This window comes from Chiloscyllium punctatum, chromosome 2 (assembly GCF_047496795.1).
Source record: "Chiloscyllium punctatum isolate Juve2018m chromosome 2, sChiPun1.3, whole genome shotgun sequence".
Classification (NCBI taxonomy): Eukaryota; Metazoa; Chordata; class Chondrichthyes; order Orectolobiformes; family Hemiscylliidae; genus Chiloscyllium; species Chiloscyllium punctatum.
Window position 1 is genome coordinate 11,213,474 of NC_092740.1, and position 23,331 is coordinate 11,236,804.

Here is a 23,331-nt window from a genome sequence, read left to right on the forward strand (position 1 = left end):
TGATGGAACTATTCCTGATGAAGGTTGGAACCAAGAGGGACACATTAGTCTGTAGCACCTTCCTGTTCAAGGAGATGATCTTAATGTCAGTATAACTTTGGGTCATTTGGAGATTGAACTAAATATTCTGAGTGTGTCAATGTCTTTCAATACTTACATCAGAAGCGCCTAAAAAATATCAGCAAAGCATAGTACATTAAATATTGTAAAAAATTCAATTTGAATCCCAAAGTTAAAATACTACAGATGCTGGACATTTTAATTAAACATCAAAATGCTGCAAACACTCAGCAGTGCAGACAATACCGATGGAGAGAAACAGGGTTAGTGTTTTAGTTCCATGTCCTTTCAGCAGAAAATCAAATCACAAAACATTCACAGAATCTGTTCCACTCTCATTGTGCACCTTCTACAGGCTGAAGAATGTGTGAACGGTTTCTTACCATGTACCTGCAGCCGTGTCTCTTTCTGGATTAGATACAAAAGATTGACTCTTGATCTGTACTCCACCAGACACAGGTAAGTGTGATTGTCCCTCAGTCTCAGCTGGTTTATCCTGATTGAGGCGTTTCCCTCCCCTGGGTTCCCGATGAGCTCGTACCGATTTCCACCGCGTCCAGTTGTCCAAGTTCCCTGTGATTGGGCTGTAAATGTAACGATGTGTTGGTAGGGCTCCTTCCTCATCCAGGTAACAGTGGTCAGGGGAGGGTAGGATCTGGTCTCAAAGATACAGGGTAAAGTAACTGAATCTCCCTCTGTCCCACTCACCACTGAGAGGTCTCCCTGAACATCTGAGGAAAGGACAAACATCAGAATGGATGAGATCAGTGTGCAGAAGGTCTTATTTCAATATGTTACATTCCTTTCAACTTCACAATAAAATGAGCAATTAAAGACTCCACTCATATCTCTAACAGGTCTGTGCTGGACATTCCCCAAGAAGAGTCACCCTGATCAAAATGTCTCCTCACCACTCAATTTGAAAACCTTGATTACAAGATTAAAAATCAGATATCACCAGGTTATAGTCCAACAGGTTTAATTTGAAGCACTAGATTTCAGAGTGCTGCTCCTTCATCAGGTGATTGTGGATATAAGATTGTAAGACACAGAATTTATAGCAAATGTTTACAGTGTGATGTAACTGAAATTATATATTGAAAAAGACCAGGATATTTGTTAAGTCTCTCGTCTGTCTGAGTGACCAAGTTGGTTTCAGTTCTTTTATATGTAAATCACAATTTTCTTTTAAAAATTACATTCTCAAGTGAACTTTAACAATTGGTGTCTGTCAGCCAAGATAATGTATTGAAGGTGTGAGCTCCCCTGGGTGTTACTGTCTGTGCCACAACGTTTAGACTGATTCTAATCTAAAAATTGACTTTCTAGAAACTTACATGGATTCATGCAGTTTTTTGAGCAAAATTTGATGAAACTCTGAAAGTACAAATTCACCCCACAAACGTATATGTGTGTGTGTGGGTGTGTGTGTGTGTGTTGGGGGGTGGCTGTGAGTGTCTGTGAAAGAGTGTGCGCATGTGTGTGAGTATGAGTATAAAGGGGTATAAGTCTGTAAGACTGAGCATGTGTGAGTGTGGGAGTGTATTTGTGAGAGTATGAAAGAGTATCTGCGTCCGTATGCGTGTCTAGAGGAGTGTGTGTGTGTGTGTAGGACCGCTGAAGTGTTCTCTGACTGTGGAGGTGGGGGACGGTGGGGAGCAGTCCTGTCTGTTGATTGTTGTACGGTGCCCATCCATCCGTTGCTGTAGCCTCTGCTTGCTCTCACCAATGTAGCATGCCTCAGGGCATCCTTGCCTGCAGCGAATGGGATAGACAACGTTGGCTGCGTAACATGAGTACCTGCCACATACAGCAATCTGGGACATTCAACCTTGGACTTTCAGGTGACCATCCTCCAAGGCGGACTTCGGGACAGGCAGCAACAAAAACTGGCCGAGCAGAGGCTCTTGGCCAAGTTCGGTACCCATGGGGATGGCCTCAACCAGGATCTTGGGTTCATGTCACACGACAAGTGACCCCATCACGCTACACACACACACACACTCTCCTACGGATGCACACACTGATGCAGACCCTCTCTCATATGCTCACACATACACTGCCACACTCACACATGCCCCTCTCACAGACTTTATACTTACACTCACACACAGGCACACACTCCTCACAGACATTCACAACCACCCCCCTCCCCCCTTCCCCACCCCCGCCCCACACACACACACACACACACACACACACACATATGCACATATAATTTTGTGGGGGTGAATTTGTACTTGCAGAGTTACATTTTACTTTGCTCAAAAATCTATATAAGATTCTATAACTTCATTTTTTTCTATTAGAATCAGTCTAAACATTGTGGCACAGACAGTATCACCCAGGGAAGCTCACACCTTCAATACATTATCTGGGCTGACAGACACCAATTGTTAAATTTCACTTGTGAATGTAACTTTTCAAAAAATGTTTTGTGATCTACATGTAAAAGAATTGAAGCCAACATGGTCATTCCAATGGATGAGAGACTTAACAAATAATCCAGATCTTTTTCAATATATAATTTCAGTTACGTCAGCTGTAAACCTTTGCAATAAATTGTGTGTCTTACAAGCTTATACTTCACAACCACCTGATGAAGGAGTAGTGCTCCAAAAGCGAGTGCTTCCAGATAAACCTGTTGGACTATAACCTGGTGTTGTGTGATTTTTAACTTTGTACATCCCAGTCCAACACCGGCATCTCCAAATCTTGATTACAAGATATTTCCATGATGTGGAGATGCCAGTGTTGCACTGAGGTGGACAAAGTCAGAAGTCACATGATACAAGGACTTCACCTGATTCAGGAGCAGTACTCTGAACCTTGTTATTTCAAATAAACCTGTTGGACTATAACCTGGTGCCGTGTGACTGCTGAAGGTACTTACAGATTGGATCCATTGAACCCTCCTGAATTCATTCATGCAGAACCCTCCACCCATTGCTCAAAGTTAATTTTCTTTAAATGAGGTCAAGGATTTTACAGCCTTCCCCCTCACTCTGTCCAGCAAACACATTCAAAGTATTGACCACACTCTGTGTGAAGGAGAACCCCCTGGTGTCATTCCTAATGTAACCATTCACCAGCTCCAACCTGTGAGCTTTGAAATGAGCACAGGTTAATTTAAACTCAGAGTCCAGATTAAACTTTTCTTCATCAAGTAAGATATTTGGGTGCAGGAGGAGGGGGATAATCAGTCATGTGGTTCTTTGCTTCATGAACTTAAAAGAGGAGCTGAGAGATTAAATGTTTCCTCATCTCAATTTACATAGAAAATCCGTTATTTTGCAATTGTTCCCCTGTTTGACTTCTGTTCTCAAGAACAAATATCCTCTCAGAATCTGTCTTGTCAAACTTCTCAGCATCTTGAGGAAGGGTCACTCTGCCTGAAACGTTAACTCTGATTTCTCTCCACAGGTGCTGCCAGACCTGCTGACCTTTTCTGACAATTTCCATTTTTGTTTCGGATTTGCAGCATCTGCAGCTTTGTTTTTGGTTTTCCTCAGGATGTTCTTTGTTTCATTAATTTCTCCTTTTGTTTTATTCCATCATGGGTATCGCTGGCCCAGATGATGTACATGTATTGTCCATCCTGATTGCCCAGGTTAAGCTGCTGTTACGAGACGGCGGTGAAGCCTTCTGCTAATTAAACCAAACACCCAGAAAAGCTCACCTCGCATCGCCATCTGTTAAAGTATGAGGAACAGAGAACTCCAAAAATTCACTTTTATATTAAAAATCAATTTATTCTTTAACTCTCAAAGTGAACATTAAACAATAACTGTTTCCAACTCTTAGCCTCCTTTCCCTAAACTGCTTGTTATCTGTCTCCAACTCTATAACAATCTACTGTTCCAAGAACCACCCATATTAAAGTTACATCAGCTTTGTTACAAAACCACACAGTCGCTGTTATTACTGGTGTGTTTCTTCTTTCAGCTCAAGAAGTCCCTTAGTTGTCGTCTGCCTTTCACTGTAAAGATGTTTCATATGAGAAAGGTACCTTTGATAGAGAATGATTTGAATTGCAGTTTCTCAATGGCAGTTACTCTCTGTCTAACTTTCAAAATGTCTGCTTTTTTTTATCCCCCAAACATCAGGTGATTTCATTGTTGTGAAGTTGGCAAAAACAATAAATTCAAACTCGATTGTGTTTTAGTATCCTGGGGCATACTTTAAACTGATTGGTGAGATTTAAATTATGGTCAAAGCAACTAGTATCTAGTTTACAGCTAAATGTTACATATTTTCAATTTTCCAGTACAGTCTGAGACTGCTCGTTAGTCACGTGAGAGGTGCCTGCATGTTCTCAGTGCAGAACAGCTTTCACTCTCGCTTAAAGGTACAGTACGCACCTTCAACTTCATAACAACCCCCCCCCCCGAAAAAAAATGGACCATCATAATGAAAAGATGTCTCCATTTTTTGCCTAATTCTTAACCCCATGACAATGAAATTCATAGGATATTAATTGAAGTTCATATTAATTTCCGCACACATATGTCTAACATTGTTATCTGTTCAACCTTATTTAAAATTTATCCATTAAATTTGCGATAATGTTGTTCCGACAGTACCAAACTCAATAATTCCTTTTCGATGGTAGAATATTTTTCTCTGGTGGGTGTTGGGTTTCTTTGAAAAGTAACCAACTGGCTATTCAATTCCATCATCATCTTCCTGTAGCAGTACAGCCTCAAGACCAATATCATGAGCATCGATTACAACTTTGATTGCAACATTTGGTGCAGCTAAAACTGGTGCCACGGTTAATACAACTCTTACATTGTCAAGTGCCTCCAGGCATTGTTGCATCCACCGAAATGTTGTGGTCTTCTTCAGGAAATCCGTGAGTGAAGTCACTACCCTGCTGACATTTGGAACAAACTCCCAGTAGAATCCACTTCATCCCCAAAATCAAAGCACTTCTTTCTTTGAGGTTGTTTGTGGAAATTCCTCGATGGTCTTTGTCTTTGCATTCCTGAGGGTCAACATTTCATGCCCGATGTATTGTCCCAATAATGTCTCCTCTGCCTCCACAAATTGTGTTTTCTTTAATTTTATTACCACTTTGCTTCTCTTAATCATTCAAAGAGCTGTGTGCCAACTGTACCATGTGATCTTTCCATGACTCACTAAAGATCACTGCATCATCCAGATGTACTGCACAGTTTGTTAACACAGCCACACCTCTGTTCACGTGCCTTTTAAATGTGGCTGGTGTGTTCTTCATTCCAAAGGGCAGGACATTGAATTGACATAACCCATTTGGGGTGACAAACACAGAAATTTATTTCACCCTTTCTCTGATAAAGGGATGACAATGCCCAAACAGTAAGTCCAACTTTGTGATGAAAGGGGCTTGTCCAAATTTTTCTGTACAGTCCTCCAATTTTAGTATTGATCTGAGTTTGATTTTGTAACTGCCTTAACCTTCCAATGGTCCAAGCAAAATTGTTGAATCCCGTCAGGTTTGGCAACTAACATGATCATCGAACTCCACTTGCTTTGACTCAGTTCGATGATAGCTTCATTGCGCATTGCATCCACTTCCTTCTGGACCTGTGTGGCATTGAAAGTATTAAGCCTGTAGGTGTGTTGTTTTATTGGAACAGCATTCCCTACTTCTACCTCATGCACAAGAGGATCAGGCCTCTCCATCTTATTCCTGCATATGTCCTTGTACTGCTGCAACAATCATTTCAACTGGTTCTTTGTTCCTGGGACAGATTGTTCACTAACCAATCCCACTCCTCAAGGACTTCTTCATTGTTTAATGTATTTTCAGGCAATCAAACTGCACAGCATGAGATTTGATTCCTCACTCTGTGGGCCAGTAACTAACACTGTTCCTCCAGTTCCCCCTCTCTCTATTATAATAATGTTTCAATATATTCCCATGACATACCCAATATAGTTTTTTCCTGTCCAGCATCTTTACCAGATAGTTTACCTGACTCAACTTTTTTCTCAATTTGTCAGGGACCACAGAACCTGACTTTGAAAGGATATCCTGTCATTGATAACAATACTAACACGTCATCCCCATGGGAAAATGTCTGGATTCCAGAGTTTTTATCTTCCACCTGCACCCTCTTTCAGTGCTGTTTAGCTAACTCACCTGCCTGATTTAATCTCTCTTTCACCTCTGATACACAATCCAAGTGTGTGACCTCCGACTTTTGATTTAACCAACCACAAATAACTGAAAATAAATCAATTCTCTCACCTCCATTTTCTTTAAAAATCTTGGACACTAATCGGCAAGTGTTTAAATCTGCTGGGATCTTTTGTACCCAAATCTTTTCAAATCTCAGACTGGATCTGTCTAAACCGGTCCAAATCGCAGATGAGCCCCCAAACTGAAACTTTAACTGCGACTTCAACCAAACACCCAGAAACGCTCATCTCACATCGTAATCTGTTAACGTCTGAGTGATAGAGAACTCCCAAATTCCAATACTTAAACAAAAAAATCAAATTATTCTTTAACTCTCAAAGTGAACATTAAACAACAACTATTTCCAACTCTAAGCTTCCTTTCCCTTAACTGCTTGCTTTCTGCCTCCAACTCAATAACAATATACTGTTCCAATAACCACCTGTATTAAAATTACATCAGCTTCATTTCAAAACCACACAGTGGCTGTCATTGTCAGTGTGTTTCTTCTTTCAGCGAAAGATCTCCTGGGTAGACTTCTGTCTTTCACTGCAAAGATGTTTCATATGAAGAAGGTCCCTTTGATTGAGAGTGTTTTGTACAGCAGTTTTTCAATGGCAGTTACTCTCTGTCTAACTTTCAACATATCTGCTTTTTTTTTATATACCCCAAACATCAGATTGTCTCATTAGTTTGATGTTGGCAAAAACAATAAATTCAAACTCGATTGGGTTTTAATATTCGGGGGGATAATTTAATCTGATTGTTTAGATTCAAATCATGCTCAAAACAACTGAGGTATCTCGTTTGCAGTGAAATGTTACATATTTTCAATTTGGCAAATTAAACTGCTGGAAGCTGTCACTGACTGAATTGAATTGAATTGAATCGAATCGAATCGAATTGAATCGAATCGAATTGAATTGAATTTATTGTCACATGTACCGAGGCACGGCAAAAAGCTTTGTCTTGTGAGCAGTACAGGCAGATCACAGAGTTAAGTAGCATAGATAGTAAATAATAGGTAAACAACGGAAAAAACAAAAAGACAGGTACAGGCGAATGTGCCTGTTGTTAACATCAAGGCTGTATTTGAGCGAGTGTAGCATCAAGGAACCTGAGCAAAACTGAATCCAGGGGGAAGCTGAGGGGGGAAACCTCCATGGGTTTCAGTCAGACCTGGCACAGAGGAAGCTGGTTGTTCTTCTTGGAGATCAGTCATCTCAGCTCCAGAGCACATCTCTGCAGGAGTTCCTCAGGTTAGTGTGTCCTTGGTCTAACCATCTTTAGCTGCATCGTCAATGACCCTCCCTCCACCATAAGGTCAGAATGGGGATGGTTGTTCACTGATGAACATGGGTTACAGGAGAACATCTCCACCTACAAGCTTCCCTCCAAGACACTCACCACCCTGATGGGAATATTTCATCATTCCTTCAGTGTCACTGGGACAAAGCCTTGGAAATCCTTTCCCAACCGTATCGTGAATGTCCCTGCAGCTGAGGGAATACAGCAGTTCAAGAAGGCAGCTCACCATTCCTTCTCCAGGGCTGGCCAATAAAGGCTGACTGTGCATGGGACACCCACATCCACTTGGACAATGAAAAGATAGTTCCAAGTCAGGATGGCCTGTATCTGATGTCATTGTTCACTGAGCTCTTCAAGGTCCCTACTTTGGAAGGTGCTGGTGGAGGAAATGTTGCTGTCTTGCTGCAGTGCATTTTATAGTTATTTTTATTCCTACAATGATGTTAGGGTGGGATTTCCAGGACTTTGACCCAGTAATAATGACAGAGCAGTGAGATATTTTCCTGCACTGTTCCAGGCAAGTGGGAAGTATTTCATCACACTCCTGACTGGCCAATCGGCTTTGGAGTCAGGAGGTGTGTTAATTCAAAGGATTCTTCGCCTGTGACCTGCTCTTGCAGCCACAGTTTCATTTGCACTCCTGGGTTCACTCCTTATCCACAACTGAGGGGCAGTTAAGAGTCAAACACATAACTGTGGGTATGGAGTCACATGTAGGTCAGATCAGGTAAGGATAGCAGATTTCCCTCCCAAAAGGATATGATTAACCCAGATTGTTTTTGAATGGTGACGATTACACAGTCATTATGAGACTAGTTTTCAGTTCTAGATATTTTCAAATTCAAATTTCACAATCTGCCACAATCCCCAGGACATTAGCCTCTGGCAAGGACAGCTCCCCCCATTTTCTCCTCAGCCAATAGAGGTGGAGGATAGCAACAGTGAGGTTCTCAGCTCATGTGAGCTGAGGGTTCCTTCACCCTGAGATGAGCTCATCCAATGAGGGTTCAGGAGGTGCCAGGTCTCTCTTGTCCTCACCCAATGGTGATAAAGCTGGACCCTCATTGGTGGGGATCTTGGAGCTTGGATTGTCAGTGATGTTTTCTCTGTTCCCGATCCCAGAGCAATGAAGCCAGTTTGAACATGATAATGAATGAGTGTAACTGTGGGAGGTTTCAAAGTTAGTAATGGAATGGTCTCTAAATTCCAGTCATGCCTCTCTCTCTCTCTCTCTCTCTCTCTCTTTGTGCCTCTCTGTCTCTGTTCTTCTCACTGCCTCCTGCCTCAAACCAACTGGAAGAGCCCAAGTGAAGGAACCAACCCAAGAGCTCCCAGACCAGGTGGAGCCTGTCCCCATTGAGTTGTCAGGGCAGTAACACATACGAACATTGTTCCTCACCTTCCACTTTCAGACGTGTTCGATACCGTGGTTGACACTTGCCGATATTGAGCTCCACACGACACCGATAGGAACCAGCATCCTCCCGGCTCAGTCCCTCCATCATTATTGAGGCATCTTTGTTGCTGAGATTCCCCACGAATCTGAATCGATTCCCACCGTCCCACTGTATCACATTCTCACACAGCTCACCCTGGGAATGGTCTGGACCAGGATCTGTGCACTGAAAGATTAAAGCCCGTGATTTCCCCTTGTACCATAAGATGGAGCCGGTGAGTGTGAGGTTAGTGTCAGGGTGGGTGAAGCTGCAGGGTAAGACAGCGGAGCCTCCTTCCTCAGCCCTCACTCCATCCGCGATTGTTATTGACCAACCATTAGCAGAATCCGCTGTGGGGGGAGAGAGAGAGAGAGAGAGAGGATATGAACACAGCACAGACACCAAACAGTGAGGTAAGACATTGAATCTGTTATTGAGTGAGAAAAGATATAATATGATACAATTGTGGTTTCTGAACAGACGAGTGACAGAGTGGAAGGAGCTCCGGGCTGGATACAACAGAGGGCTTTGGGTGGTTTGTAAACATCCTGATGTTAGACAGTGGGTGTTTGTCGCTGTTGGTTGAAGAGAGGGTTTGGTACCTGAGAGTTATAGAACATAGAACATAGAACAATACAGCACAGAACAGGCCCTTCGGCCCACAATGTTGTGCCGAACATCTATCCTAGATTAAGCACCCATCCATGTACCTATCCAAATGCCGCTTAAAGGTCGCCAATGATTCTGACTCTACCACTCCCACGGGCAGCGCATTCCATGCCCCCACCACTCACTGGGTAAAGAACCCAGCCCTGACATCTCCCCTATACCTTCCACCCTTCACCTTAAATTTATGTCCCTTTGTAACACTCTGTTGTACCCGGGGAAAAAGTTTCTGCCTGTCTACTCTATCTATTCCTCTGATCATCTTATAAACCTCTATCAAGTCACCCCTCATCCTTCGCCGTTCCAACGAGAAAAGGCCGAGAACTCTCAACCTCTCCTCGTACGACCTATTCTCCATTCCAGGCAACATCCTGGTAAATCTTCTCTGCAACCTCTCCAAAGCTTCTACATCTTTCCTAAAGTGAGGCGACCAGAACTGCACACAGTACTCCAAATGTGGCCTAACCAAAGTCCTGTACAGCTGCAACATCACCTCACGACTCTTGAATTCAATCCCTCTGCTAATGAACGATAATAGACCATAGGCCTTCTTACAAACTCTATCCACCTGAGTGGCAACTTTCAAAGATCTATGTACATAGACCCCAAGATCCCTCTGTTCCTCCACCTGACTAAGAACCCTACCATTAACCCTGTATTCCGCATTCTTATTTGTTCTTCCAAAATGGACAACCTCACACTTGGCAGGGTTGAACTCCATCTGCCACTCCTCAGCCCAGCTCTGCATCATATCTAAGTCCCTTTGCAAATGACAAATGCCCTCCTCACTGTCCACAACTCCACCTATCTTTGTATCATCTGCAAATTTACAGACCCAACCTTCGACTCCCTCATCCAAGTCATTAATAAAAATTACAAACAGCAGAGGACTCAGAACTGATCCCTGCGGAACCCCACTTGTAACTGGACTCTCCATTATCTGAACTCTCCATTGTTCCAGGAGACCCAGGGTGATCTGAAGAGCAGGACTCAGGGCCCTCCCTGCAGAACCTTTTGTATTTCCCATCACTTTCTACTCTATTACCCAGCCAGCCTTCAGCAACCTGACTCATTCATCAGTCATAGCAGAGGGATGGGGGATGCTGTGGAAGCATTGAGGGGGTGTGGGGGAGGGGATACAGAGAGACATGAAGATGGAAAAAAATAAACTGAAGTAAAAAAGTAAACTCATCATTGTGCGAGAGAACTCCTGTCTCGTTAAAGGAAGTTATGACTGGTCATGATTTAACCTGAGGGTCACTCTGCCTCAGACAAGGGGGAAGGTTGAGAAGATTGGAACTTCATGGTCACCTCAGACAATATGGGAATTAAACATCCCTTGTTGGCATCACTCCACATCCCAGACCAACTGTCCAGCCAACTGAGCTAACGGACGATGAGAAGGAAATCCAAGTAAATCCAGAAGGCAGTGTGAATATCGTCAAGTGAGGGCATAAGGGAGTGTGGCATGGATGGATGGCATTTACTTGTGAGTAAGGCAGACGAGCTGAGGGTGTAGATTAATGAGTGGGGATGAGATATTGTTGTTATCACAGACACGTAGTTGAGGGTGTGACAGGATTGACAGCACAATGTTCTGGGCTATCGAACTGTGAGATGAGACATGTAGGGGTAGGGGGAATGTCAAAGAGGAGGGGGTGTTGCAACATTGATGAAGGAGTTAATCACTGACATAAGATGGATGATATCTTACAATGTTCCTCAAATGAGGTCTCATGGATCAATGTAAAAACAAACCTCCATCACTACACTCTGTCTCTTACCATCAAGCAAATTTTGTATCCAACTGGCATTCTCTCCCTGAATCCCATGCCACCTAACTTCACTAATTAGTCCACCATGTGGAACTTTGACAACAGCTTTACACAAGTTCATGTAAACAATATCTCCCCCTCTGCCCTCACTGATCTTTTGATAACATTTTCAAAAAGCTCAGTCAAGTTTGTGACACATGATTTCCCTGCACAAAGCCACTTTTATGTTTTTCAAGACCTCCAACACTTCCTCTTCAGTAAAGTGAGTTGCTTTCAAGACATTAATATTTATTTGCCTGAGTTCCCTTGCATCAATTTCTTTCTCCACAGTAAAAACTGATGCAAAATATTTGTTTCGGATATCACCCCCCTCTCCTCTGGTTCTACCCATAGATGACCTCATTGATCTTGAAGAGGCCCTATTCCCTCCCTGGTTGCTCTCTGACTTCTAATGACTTTCTAGAATATCGTTGGCTTATCCTCAGCCTTATCTACTGAGGTTATCTGATGTCCACTTTTTGCCCTCCTGATATCCCTCATAAGAATGCCCCGATAGCCCTTACACTCTTCAAGAGATTCACTTGATCCCAGTTGTCTACACCTAATACATAACTCTTTCATATTCTTAACCAGAGCCTCAATATATTTACTCATCCATTGTTCCCTCATCTTACTGGCCTTACCCTTCACTCTAACAAGAGCACAGTATCTCTGAACCCTTGTTATTTCACTTGCCAATCATCCCTTTACATGTTACCCTATTGTTCAAGGGTGGTAGTGATAAACCAGGAGAGTACAAGCCAGTGAGGCCAACATGAATGGTGGGGAAAATATTGGAAACAATTCTGAGGGACAGAATGAATAATTACTTGGAGAGACAAAGGTTAATCCAGGATATTTAGCATGAATTTGTGAAGGAATTTGATTGAATTGGATTTGATGGAATTTTAGAGGAGGTGACGAGGTATGAAGATGAGAATAATACAGTTGATGTCGTCTACAGTGACTTCAGTAAGCTTCACTTCAGGATGTCTCACTCAACTGAATCTCAGCATTTTCACCAGATAGGATTCTCTCTGTCTCTCTATGAAATGCATTAACATAAACTAACTCATTGACTCTTTCTCTCCCTCTTCCTTTGAGAACGGAAACAGCTTCAGACTTATTTTCAATGCTGATGATCTGGAGATTTTTTTACAACTCTCAACCTGGAGACTTTCAGAATTTTTTAAAACAACTACTCTTCTGACTTCTGCTCTTCTGAACTCAGCTGACTGGTGGTACTGAAAAATCTGTTTGTATCGACTGTAAAACTCACCTTGGTAAATATTCAGCAATGAACTCTCCAGGTCATTTATCTCCAGGACATTTTCTCACTGTCTTTACTTCACTGTTCCAGATCACATTCTGACCCTTTGTTTCAAATGAACAAGTCACTTTCACAGAACTGAAACCTAAAATCTCTTTTCACTCCACTTTTGAATCCACATTCTGAGTGAACAATAATATTTTATAAACTGCCATCCCACTGTGCCCTCTAGTTCTTGATCCCTTCATGAGTGGGTACGGTCTCTCTCTATCTACACTATCCTGACCCTTCATGAGTGGGTACGGTCTCTCTCTATCTACACTATCCTGACCCTTCATGAGTGGGTACTGTCTCTCTATTGACACTATCCTGACCCTTCATGAGTTTGAATATCTCAATCAAATCTTCCTTCAGCCTTCCCTTTGGCCCAAATCCATTCTGACCTCAGTTATTCTGATATCTCCAATTGTGACTCCCCGTGACAACCCAGCAATCCTCCCTCCCTTATGGCCCGATAGGTTACAGTGCTGAAGCCAGAGGCAGCTAAACCCAACGACATTGGAAAAGCTTCAAAAAAAGATTGACATGAATTGTACGAGGTTGCAGTGGTTTACTAGGAGATTCCATGAGGGAAGATTATTGCTACAAAACCACATATTGAAGCAGTGAAGATAGACAGGAACAAGGTCATTGCTCAGTATTGTACTGAAAAGTGAAGATTGTGTGTGGTTCACTCAAAACAAGTGACTGCCAATACTGGGGGGGGGCAATAGTGGAGTTGTCTTGTCAGGAGGCTATAAATCTAGAGATCCAGGTCATTTTCTGGGGTAATGGAGTTCAAAGCCCTCCATAGTCGAGTTTCATTTTATTTTAAATCTGGAATTAAGAATCTCATGATGACCATAAACTCTTGGGAAGGAAATTTGTTATTCTTACCTGGTTGGTTCACATTGCTTAACGATGGAAAAGGAAACATTGCTCTCAGCTCTTCAACACTGAAATTTATGTCTGATATGGAATTAATGAGACAATAGTTTTTGCTAATTATAATCCTCTTATCTTTGTAGAAAAGCTTAAAGATAAGACTTCAGGTTATACAGTTGGAGCTTAGATCTGCAGATGGAGAGGTGCCAGAAGACAGGAGGAAAGCCAATGTGGTACCATGATTCAAGAAGTGAGCAAGGGATTAACCAGGTATCTACAGGCCAGTCAGTCTAACCTCAGTGGTAGGGAAACTATGGAAGCAATTCTGAGGGGCAGAATTCATCTACACTTCAGAGATGGAGATGGATCAAAAGCAGACAGAATGGTTTTGTTCAGGAGAGGGAGGCAGAAGATGGGATACGATAGGCTGTTTAGCCTGACCTCGGTTATTTGAAAGATTTTACAATCCATTATTAAGAATGAGATTGTGGAGAAGAAGAAGTTCTTTGAGGAGGTGACAAGACAGGTCGACGAAGGTCAAGCAGTTGATCTGGTGTATGTGGACTTCAGCAAGGCATTTGATAAGGTTCCGCATAGTAGGCTCATTCAAAATGTCAGGAAGTATAAGATACAGGGAGATTTGGCTACCTGGAGTCAGAATTGGTTGGCTAACAGAAGGCAGAGAGTGGTTGTAGATGGAAAGTATTCTGCCTGGAAGACAATGATGAGTGGGGTCCCCCAGGGGTCTGCTCTTTGTAGTTTTTATAAATGACTTGGATGAGGAGGTTGAGGGGTGGGTTAGTAAATTTGCAGATGACATAAAGTTTAGAGGTGCCATTGATAGTATTGAGGGTTATTGCAGGCTGCAGCGGGACATAGACAGGATGCAGATCTGGGCTGAGAAATAGCAGATGGAGTTCAACCTGGATAAATGTGAAGTGATGCATTTTGGAAGGTCAAAATCGAATGCTGAATATAGGATTAAAGACAGGATTCTTGACAGTGTTGAGTAACAGAGGGATCTGGGTGTGCAAGTACATAGATCCCTCAAAGTTGCCACCCAAGTGGAGAGCAAAGCATATCGTGTTTTGGCTTTCATTAACAAAGGGGATTGAGTTTAAGAGCTGTAAGATTTTGCTACAGCTCTACAAGTCCCTGGTGAGACCACACTTGGAATATTGTGTCCAGTTCTGGTCACCCTACAACAGGAAAGATACAGAGGCTTTGGAGAGGATGCAAAGAATAGACAATAGACAATAGGTGCAGGAGAAGGCCATTCTGCCCTTCGGGCCTGCACCACCATTCAATATGATCATGGCTTATCATCCTCAATCAGTATCCATAACCCTTGATTCCACTATCCTTGAGAGATCTATCCAACTCTTTCTCAAATGAATCCAGAGACTGGGCCTCCACTGCCCTCTGGGGCAGAGCATTCCAAACACCCACCACTGTCTGGGTGAAGAAGTTTCTCCTCATCTCTGTCCTAAATGGCCTACCCCTTATTTTTAAGCTGTGTCCTCTGGTTCGGCACTCACCCATCAGCAGAAACATGTTTCCTGCCTCCAGAGTGTCCAATCCTTTAATAATCTTATATGTCTCAATCAGATCCCCTCTCAGTCTTCTAAACTCAAGGGTATACAAGCCCAGTCGCTCCAGTCTATCAGCGTAAGGTAATCCCGCCATTCCAGGAATTGACCTCGTGAACCTACATTGCACTCCCTCAATAGCCAGATTGACTTTCCTCAAATGTGGAGACCAGAACGGCACACAATACTCTAGGTTTGGTCTCACCAGGGCCCTGTACAGCTGCAGAAGAATCTCTTTGCTTCTATACTCAATCCCTCTTGTTATGAAGGCCAGCATGCTATTAGCCTTCTTCACCACCCGCTGTACCTGCATGCTTACCTTCATTGACTGGTGCACAAGAACACCCAGACCTCTTTATACTGCTCCATTTAGGGAGTAATCTGCCTTCCTGTTCTTGCCACCAAAGTGGATAACCATACATTTATCCACATTAAACTGCATCTGCCATGCATCTGTCCACTCGCCTAACCTGTCCAGATCACCCTGTAATCTCCTAACATCCTCCTCACATTTCACCCTGCCACCCAGCTTTGTATCATCAGCAAATTTGCTAATGTTACTATTAATACCACCTTCTATATCATTAATATATATTGTAAAAAGCTGCTGTCCCAGCACTGATCCCTGCGGTACCCCACTGGTCATTGCCTGCCATTCCTAAAGGGAGCCGTTTATCACTACTCTTTGTTTCCTGTCAGCCAACCAACTTTCAGTCCAAGTCAGTACTTTGCCCCCAATACCACGTGCCCTAATTTTGCTCACTAACCTCCTGTGTGGGACTTTATCAAAGGCTTTCAGAAAGTCCAGGTACACTACATCCACTGGATCCCCTCGTCCATCTTCAGAGTTACATCCTCAAACATTCCAGAAGATTAGTCAAGCATGATTTCTCCTTCATAAATCCACGCTGACTCTGACCTATCCTGTTACTACTATCCAAATGTGTAGTAATTTCATCCTTTATAATTGACTCCCCAGCATCTTTCCCACCACTGAGGTCTGACTAACTGGTCGATAACTTCCTGCTTTCTCTCTCGCTCCTTTCTTAAAAAGTGGTACAACATTAAGCACCCTCCAATCTGCAGGAACTGATCCTGAATCTATCAAACTCTGGAAAATAATCACCAACTCATCCACGATTTCTAGAGCCACCTCCTTCAGTACCCTGGGATGTAGACCATCAGGCCCTGGGGACTTATCAACCTTCAGACCTAACAGTCTCTCCAACACCAATTCCTGGCAAATATGAATACCCTTCAGTTCAGGTCCTTCAGCCACTGTTACCTCTGGGAGATTGCTTGTGTCTTCCCCAGTGAATACAGATCTGAAGTACCAATTCAATTCTTCTGCCAGTTCTTTGTTCCCCGTAATATGTTCCCCTGTTTCTGTCTTCAAGGGACCAATTTTAGTCTTAACCATTTTTTTCCCTTTCACATACCAAAATAGCTTTTACTATCCTCCTTTATATTTTTGGTCAGTTTACCTTCGTACCTCATTTTTTCTCTGCATATTTCCTTCTTAGTAATCCTCTGTTGTTCTTTAAAAGCTTCCCAGTCCTCCGTTTTCCCATTTTCTTTGCTATGTTATACTTTTTCTCTTTTAACTTTATATGTTTCTTAACTTTCCTCGTCAGCCATGGCCACCCATTCCTCTTCCTAGGATCTTTCTTCCTTTTTGGAATGAACTGATCCTGCATCTTCTGCATTATACCCAAAAGTATCTGCCATTGTTCCTCCACTGTCATCCCTGCTAAGGTATTGCACCATTGAACTTTGGCCAGCTCCTCCCTCATAGCTCCATAGTTCTCTTCATTCAACTGAAATATTGTCACTACCGATTGTACCCTCTCCCTTTCAAATTGCAGATTGAAGCTTATTGTATTATGGTCACTACCTCCTAATGGCTCCTTCACTTCGAGGTCCCTGATCAATTCTGGTTCGTTGCACAATACCAGATCCAGAATTGCCTTCTCCCTGGTAGGCTCCAGCACCAGCTGCTCTAAGAATCCATCTCGGAGGCACTCCACAAAGTCTCTTTCTTGAGGTCCAATACCATCCTGATTCTCCCAGTCTATCTGCATGTTGAAATCCCCCATAACAACTGTAGTAACATCTTTGTGACAGGCCAACTTCAGCTCCTTATTCAACTTACACCCGCCATCCATACTACTGTTTCGGGGCCTGTCTTTGTGGGTCTTTCTACCCTTAGAATTTCACAGCTCTATCCATACTGACTCTACATCCCCTGATTGTAGGTACCCCCCGCGCAAGGGACTGAATATCATCCTTTACCAACAGGGCCATCCCACCCCCTCTGCCCGTCAGTCTGTCCTTACGATAGCACGTATAGCCTTGAATATTCATTTCCCAGGCCCTGTCCACTTGAAGCCACGTCTCAGTTATCCCCACAATATCGTAGCTGCCAATTTCCAAAAGAGCCTCAAACTCATCCATCTTATTTCTAATACTTTGTGCATTCATATATAGTATTTTTAATTTGTTACTGCTCTCACCCTTCCTATCAACCCCTATTTCACTCAACCTTTCGGCATGATCCCTTTTAGAATTTTCTGCTTCATTGATACCGTTGACTTTCTTGACTTCCCTTGTTCTAACTTTCCCTTCAATTTCCTTCTTAAACTTCCAGTTTGCCCCCTCACCCCCCGCTATTGAGTTTAAATGCAGCTGTGTTGCAGTAGCAAACCTGCCTGCCAGAATGCTGGTCCCCAACCTATTAAGGTGCAATCTGTCTCTTTTGTATAATTTATGCTGACCACAAAACATACCCCAGTGATCCAAGAATTTAAATCCTTGCTTCCTGCACCAGTTCCCCAGCCACATGTTCAAGTCCATTATCTCCCTGTTCCTGGCCTCTCCAACCTGAGGAACTGGAAGCAAACCGGAGATAACCACCCTGGACGTCCTGCTTTTCAGCCTTCTTCCTAGTTCTCCGAAATCCCACTGCAGTATGTTCCTCCTCTTCTTCCCGACATCATTTGTGCTGACATGTACCACCACCTCTGGCTCTTCACCTTCGCCCTTGAGGATTTCCTGCACTCTGTCTGCGATGTCCTTAATCTTGGCACCAAGAAGGCAACACACCATCCTTAAGTCCCACCTATTTCCACAGAAACCCCGTTCAGTTCCTCTCACTATGGAGTCCCGTATTACCAGGGCTCTGTGCGATGTCTGACTCCTCGGCTCTGCCTCCACTCCAGCTTTTGATTGACAGACCTGACCACCTCACGGATTGGCAGTATCATCTGTCTCTACTGTTTCCAAAAGATTCAACTTGTTCCTGACAGGTACTTCCCCCGCGGTCTCTTGCACCTGTCTCCTCTCTGCCTTCCTCATCGTCTTCTCGCTTCTGCTCTCTTCTGGTATGGTCGGTGTACATAGATCCCTCAAAGTTGCCACCCAAGTGGTTAGGGTTGTTCAGAAAGCATATGGTGTTTCGGCTTTCATTAACAGGGGGATTGAGTTTAAGAGCTGTAAGGTTTTGCTACAGCTCGACAAGTCCGTGGTGAGACCACACTTGGAATATTGTGTCCAGTTCTGGTCGCCCTACTATAGGAAAGATGCAGAAGCTTTGGATAGGGTGCAAAGAAGATTTACCAGGATGCTGCCTGGACTGGAGAGCTTGCCTTATGAAGAAAGATTGAATAAGCTTGGACATTTCTTTCTGGAGAGAAGGAGGAAAAAAGGAGATCTGATCGAGGTATACAAGATAATGAGAGGAATAGATAGAGTCAATAACCAGAGACTTTTCCCCAGGGCAGGATTGACTGGTACGAGGGGTCATAGTTATAAGATATTAGGAGAAAGGTATTGAGGAGATGTCAGAGGTAGGCTCTTTACACAGAGAGTTGCGAATGCATGGAATGCATTGCCAGCGGTGGTGGTGGTGGAAGCAGAGTCATTAGGGACATTTAAGCGACTGCTGGACATGAACATGCATCGCAGGGAGTTGAGGGGTGTGTAGGTGAAGTTACTATAATTTACATTAGGATTAAACCTCGGCACAACATCGTGGGCCGAAGGGCCTGTTCTGTGCTGTACTTTTTTATGTTCTATGTTCTAAGTTCTAAGTACAGTTGGCAGTTCAGAAAACAAATGCAATGTTAGCATTACATTCGAGAGGGTGTAAATTCAAGGCTAGGGGGTGTATGGCCTATGCTGTATAAGGCTACATCTGGCCAGACGACATTTGGAATATTGACAGCAGTTTTGGGCCCCAAATCTGAGGATGGAGCTGTTGACATTGGAAGAGATCGAGGAAGTTACAAGAATGATCCAGGGGGCGAAAACTTGTTATGATGAGTACAGATTCTGGGTCTGTACTCAAGGAAGTTTAGGAGGATGAGGGGGATCTGATTGAAACTTACAGAATACTGAGAGGCCTGGATATCATGAACGTGAAGATGTTTCTACTCGGGGGAGAGATGAGGACCCAGGGGCACAGCCACAGAATGCAGGGTTAGATTTGAGACGAGGAAGAATTTCTTCAGCCTGTGGTGAGAATTCTGTTGAACTCATTGCTGCAGAGGACTGTGGAGGCCAAGTCATTGAGTGTATTTCTGACAGGGTTCTTGATTAGTCAGGGGTTCAAGGGTGTTATGGGGAGAAGGCAGAGAATGTGTTTGAGGAACATATCAGCCATGATCACAAACAGAGCAGACTTGATGGGTCAAATGGCTTAGCTCTACTCCAATATCCTACGGTCTTATATCTGACCAACATAATTGAATTTGTTTGAAGCAAAGACCAGGTGTGCAGATGAGGCAATGATTTTGATGTTGTCTACTTGGACTTCAGCAAGGCTTTTATCAATCTCCACATGGGAGACTGATAGTAAAGGTCAGAACCCATGGGATCCAAGGACATTTGGGAAATTGGATCCACAATTTGCTGACAAGCAGGAAGTAGAAGATGAAGGATGAGGGACCCTTTTCCGACCGAATGTTCGTGTCCACTAGGGGCCCACTGGGGTAGGTTTTGGGATCCTTGCTGTCTGTGGTTTATATCAATGATATAAACTTATATGTCGGCAGATTGATCACCAAGTTCCCAGAGGATAAACAACTTGGTGGGGTGATCAATAATGAGGAGGATAGCCTTAGGCAGAAAGAAAATATGGACAGGCTGGTCATGAGGTATGTGAGGGCAAGGGCTGGATAATCGGATTAGAATAGATAGGTGACCAGCACAGACTCAATGGGCTGAATGGCCTTCTGTGCTGTTAACTTCTATGAGCTGATCACCATGTAAATCTAAATTATCTACCATTTCCTTGTTCCATGTTTTAAATTCCCAACTTTCTCCCTCACATAGTTCCACAATTATTTTCTTTCTCTGTATATGCCCAGAGCATCGATTGCTGTTAGTTTTTCTATTTCTTGTCCAGTTACTGTCATCCCAATTGTCTCCACCTTTACGATCTTTATTGGTATCTGCTGTTGGTTTAGAATCACAGAATCAGATGGTGCAGAAGTGGCCCTTCAGCCCATTAAGACTGGACCATCAAAATATATACTACTGCTGACTAATGCACCGATCACAATGGGCAATTTAGCATGACCAATTCACCTGACCTCTCCATCCTAGGATTGTGAGAGGAAACTGGAGCACCCAGAGAAAACCCACACAGACATGGGGAGAATGTACAAACTCCACACAGACAGTCGCCCGAGGTGGGAATTGAACCCAGGACCCTGGCGCTGTGAGGCAGCAGGGCTATCCACTGAGCCACTGTGCAACCCAGATGAAGCATATTCATTTAACGCCACTCCTATCTCTTCAGACTCCACACACAACTTCCCACTACTGTCATTGACCTGCCCTAATCTTTCTCTAGTCATTTTTTTTATTCCTGATACACCGAAAGGAAGCTTCAGAGGTTTCCTTGATCCTACCTGCGAAATAATTCTCATGTCTCCTCCTGACTCTTCTTAGCTCTCTCTTTAGGTCCTTCCTGGCTAACGTCTAACAATCAAGTGCCCTATCTGAGTCTCCCATCTCATCTTTCCATAAGCTTCCTTCTTCCTCTTGACAAGAGCTTCAACTTCTTTCGTAAATCATGGTTCCTTCACTCAACCACGTCCTCCCTGCCTGACTGGTACATACTTATCAAGGACCCGCAAGAGCTGTTCCTTGAACAGGCTCCACATTTCAATTGTGACCATCCCCTGTAGTTTCGTTCCCCATCTTATGCTTCGTAAATCTTGCCTCATTGCATCATAATTGCCTTTCCCCCAGCTATAACACTTGCCCTGCAGTATATACCTGCACCTTGCCATCGCTAAAGTAAACTTAACCAAATTGTGGTCACTATCATCAAATCTAACAGCTGGCCCAGTTTATTGCCCAGTACCAAATCCAATGTGGCCTCGCCTCTTGTATCTTTGTCCGTACATCTCCGACCCCTTCCCATCACACTTTGATTATCATTCACCTCTTCACTACCCAGCATTCTCTGCTCTCTCTGTTTTTTAATTGATTGGTTGACAGGAAAACTAATAAAATATGGACAATTATGAGTGCTCAGATAGGATAGGCAAGAAGGCCCTTTCTTCATTCATACTGTGGTCAGTAAACAGGGAATATCGATTTAAGGTCGGAGATAGAGGGTGAGAGGAGACTTGAACAGATTCTTCCTCAGGTCAAGGTTAATCTGACTCTGGAACACACTGCCTGAAAGGGCGGTTGAGTTATAAACACTGGTAACATTTGTACTTCGATGTTCATTTGCATTTCTGTTTGCCTCTTCAGTCGTCTGCACCTCTGCTCTGTCATTTCTATTTTTCCGAATCCCTGCAGTGTGAAAACTGGAGATTTGACCCAACAAATCCACATTGACCCTCTGAACAGCATCCCTTTTTGATTTTCAAAATTCCCCCCAACTGAATCCCACCTCCCACCATGATCTCCATCCCACTAATTACATTAAATCCCTCAATAAGTTGGTTAAGAAGGCTTTTAGATGAAGAGCTGCAAAATGGGAGAAGTAGAGTGAGATCATTGTTGACTGATACAGACATGATCACCCAAAATGGCCTCCTTCTCCACTGTAAATGTCTAAGATTCATGAATCTACAAGGAAAACACGAAGGAATAAATCATCACGCTCGGAATAGTCAATTGTCACTGCTTTCATTTTTGATAAAACAAATGATTTTTCCCTGATGTAGAAACCGCAGTGAAGGAAAAGGCACATCGTGCTGAGCAGGAACAGTTTGGGAACTAAATTCCAGACAGTAAACAGACCATCAAGGAGGAGGCAATTCCATGATGAACAAAGTGGATTTGAAAGTTCAGTATTAGAAAGTACTTACTGTGACCCCGTACTGAGACTGACAGCAGGACTGCAGAAAGACAAACATAGAGAGACCTCATCGTTAATACTTCACCATTTCATCCTTCTCACTCCCTTACTCTTGTCGTTTTACAGAAAAATACAGAAGTTACTTGACTTCCTACCAAATAAATGTGAGGCAATCATACACGATACGAACAACAAACGGGAAGTCTGTGTACGGTCAGTAGGAGCTGAGAGAATGACAAAGCTATTATAAAACTGAGGCACTGCAACCGTTGAGAAAAGGGGATGTTACTTCAGCTTCCAACACAAATCTCAAAATCAACAGCGTCAGCATCAAACACTCTGTGAGCTGGGGCAGGACAGTGTTAGAGACAGAGTAAAGCTCTTTCAACACCATCTCCATCAAACACTCCCAGGACAGCCACAGCTCGGGGTTGGATCCAGAGTAAAACTCCTTCTACTTTTTAACATTGAAAATAACCAGAAGGAAAGCACCTTGACATTATCCCCCCGAATGGATACAAAGACTCAGGAGGCAGACAGGATTCAGGCACATGGCCAACGTTTATTCAAGTAAAAACCAGTTCGTGCAGGGAGACGACCAAAGGGCCCTTTCTCATACACCCGCTCTCTCTCAGACACACACACATACACTCCCCACACTCACACCCAAGCAAAAATCCTCTCACAGGCTTATGCACCGTCACACTCACACACACACACTACCAAGTACGCACACACGCAAACACACACCCTCAAGCACTCACATTCACATCCATA

The 23,331-nt window shown here is 43.3% G+C and overlaps 1 protein-coding gene across 1 annotated transcript in view; it reads right to left on the reverse strand.

The window, feature by feature from the left end:
• LOC140493742 (junctional adhesion molecule-like) overlaps positions 1-22,843 on the reverse strand; it is a 36,106-nt gene extending 13,263 nt beyond the window's left edge. Inside the window, exons 1-3 of the mRNA XM_072592569.1 lie at positions 22,565-22,843; positions 8,934-9,320; positions 444-791 (exon numbers count right to left, since the gene is read on the reverse strand). Of these exons, the coding sequence (XP_072448670.1) occupies positions 444-791; positions 8,934-9,320; positions 22,565-22,625 (796 nt within the window). The 5' untranslated portion in view covers positions 22,626-22,843. The remainder of the gene's footprint in view (positions 1-443; positions 792-8,933; positions 9,321-22,564) is intronic.
• Positions 22,844-23,331: the final 488 nt, after the last annotated feature.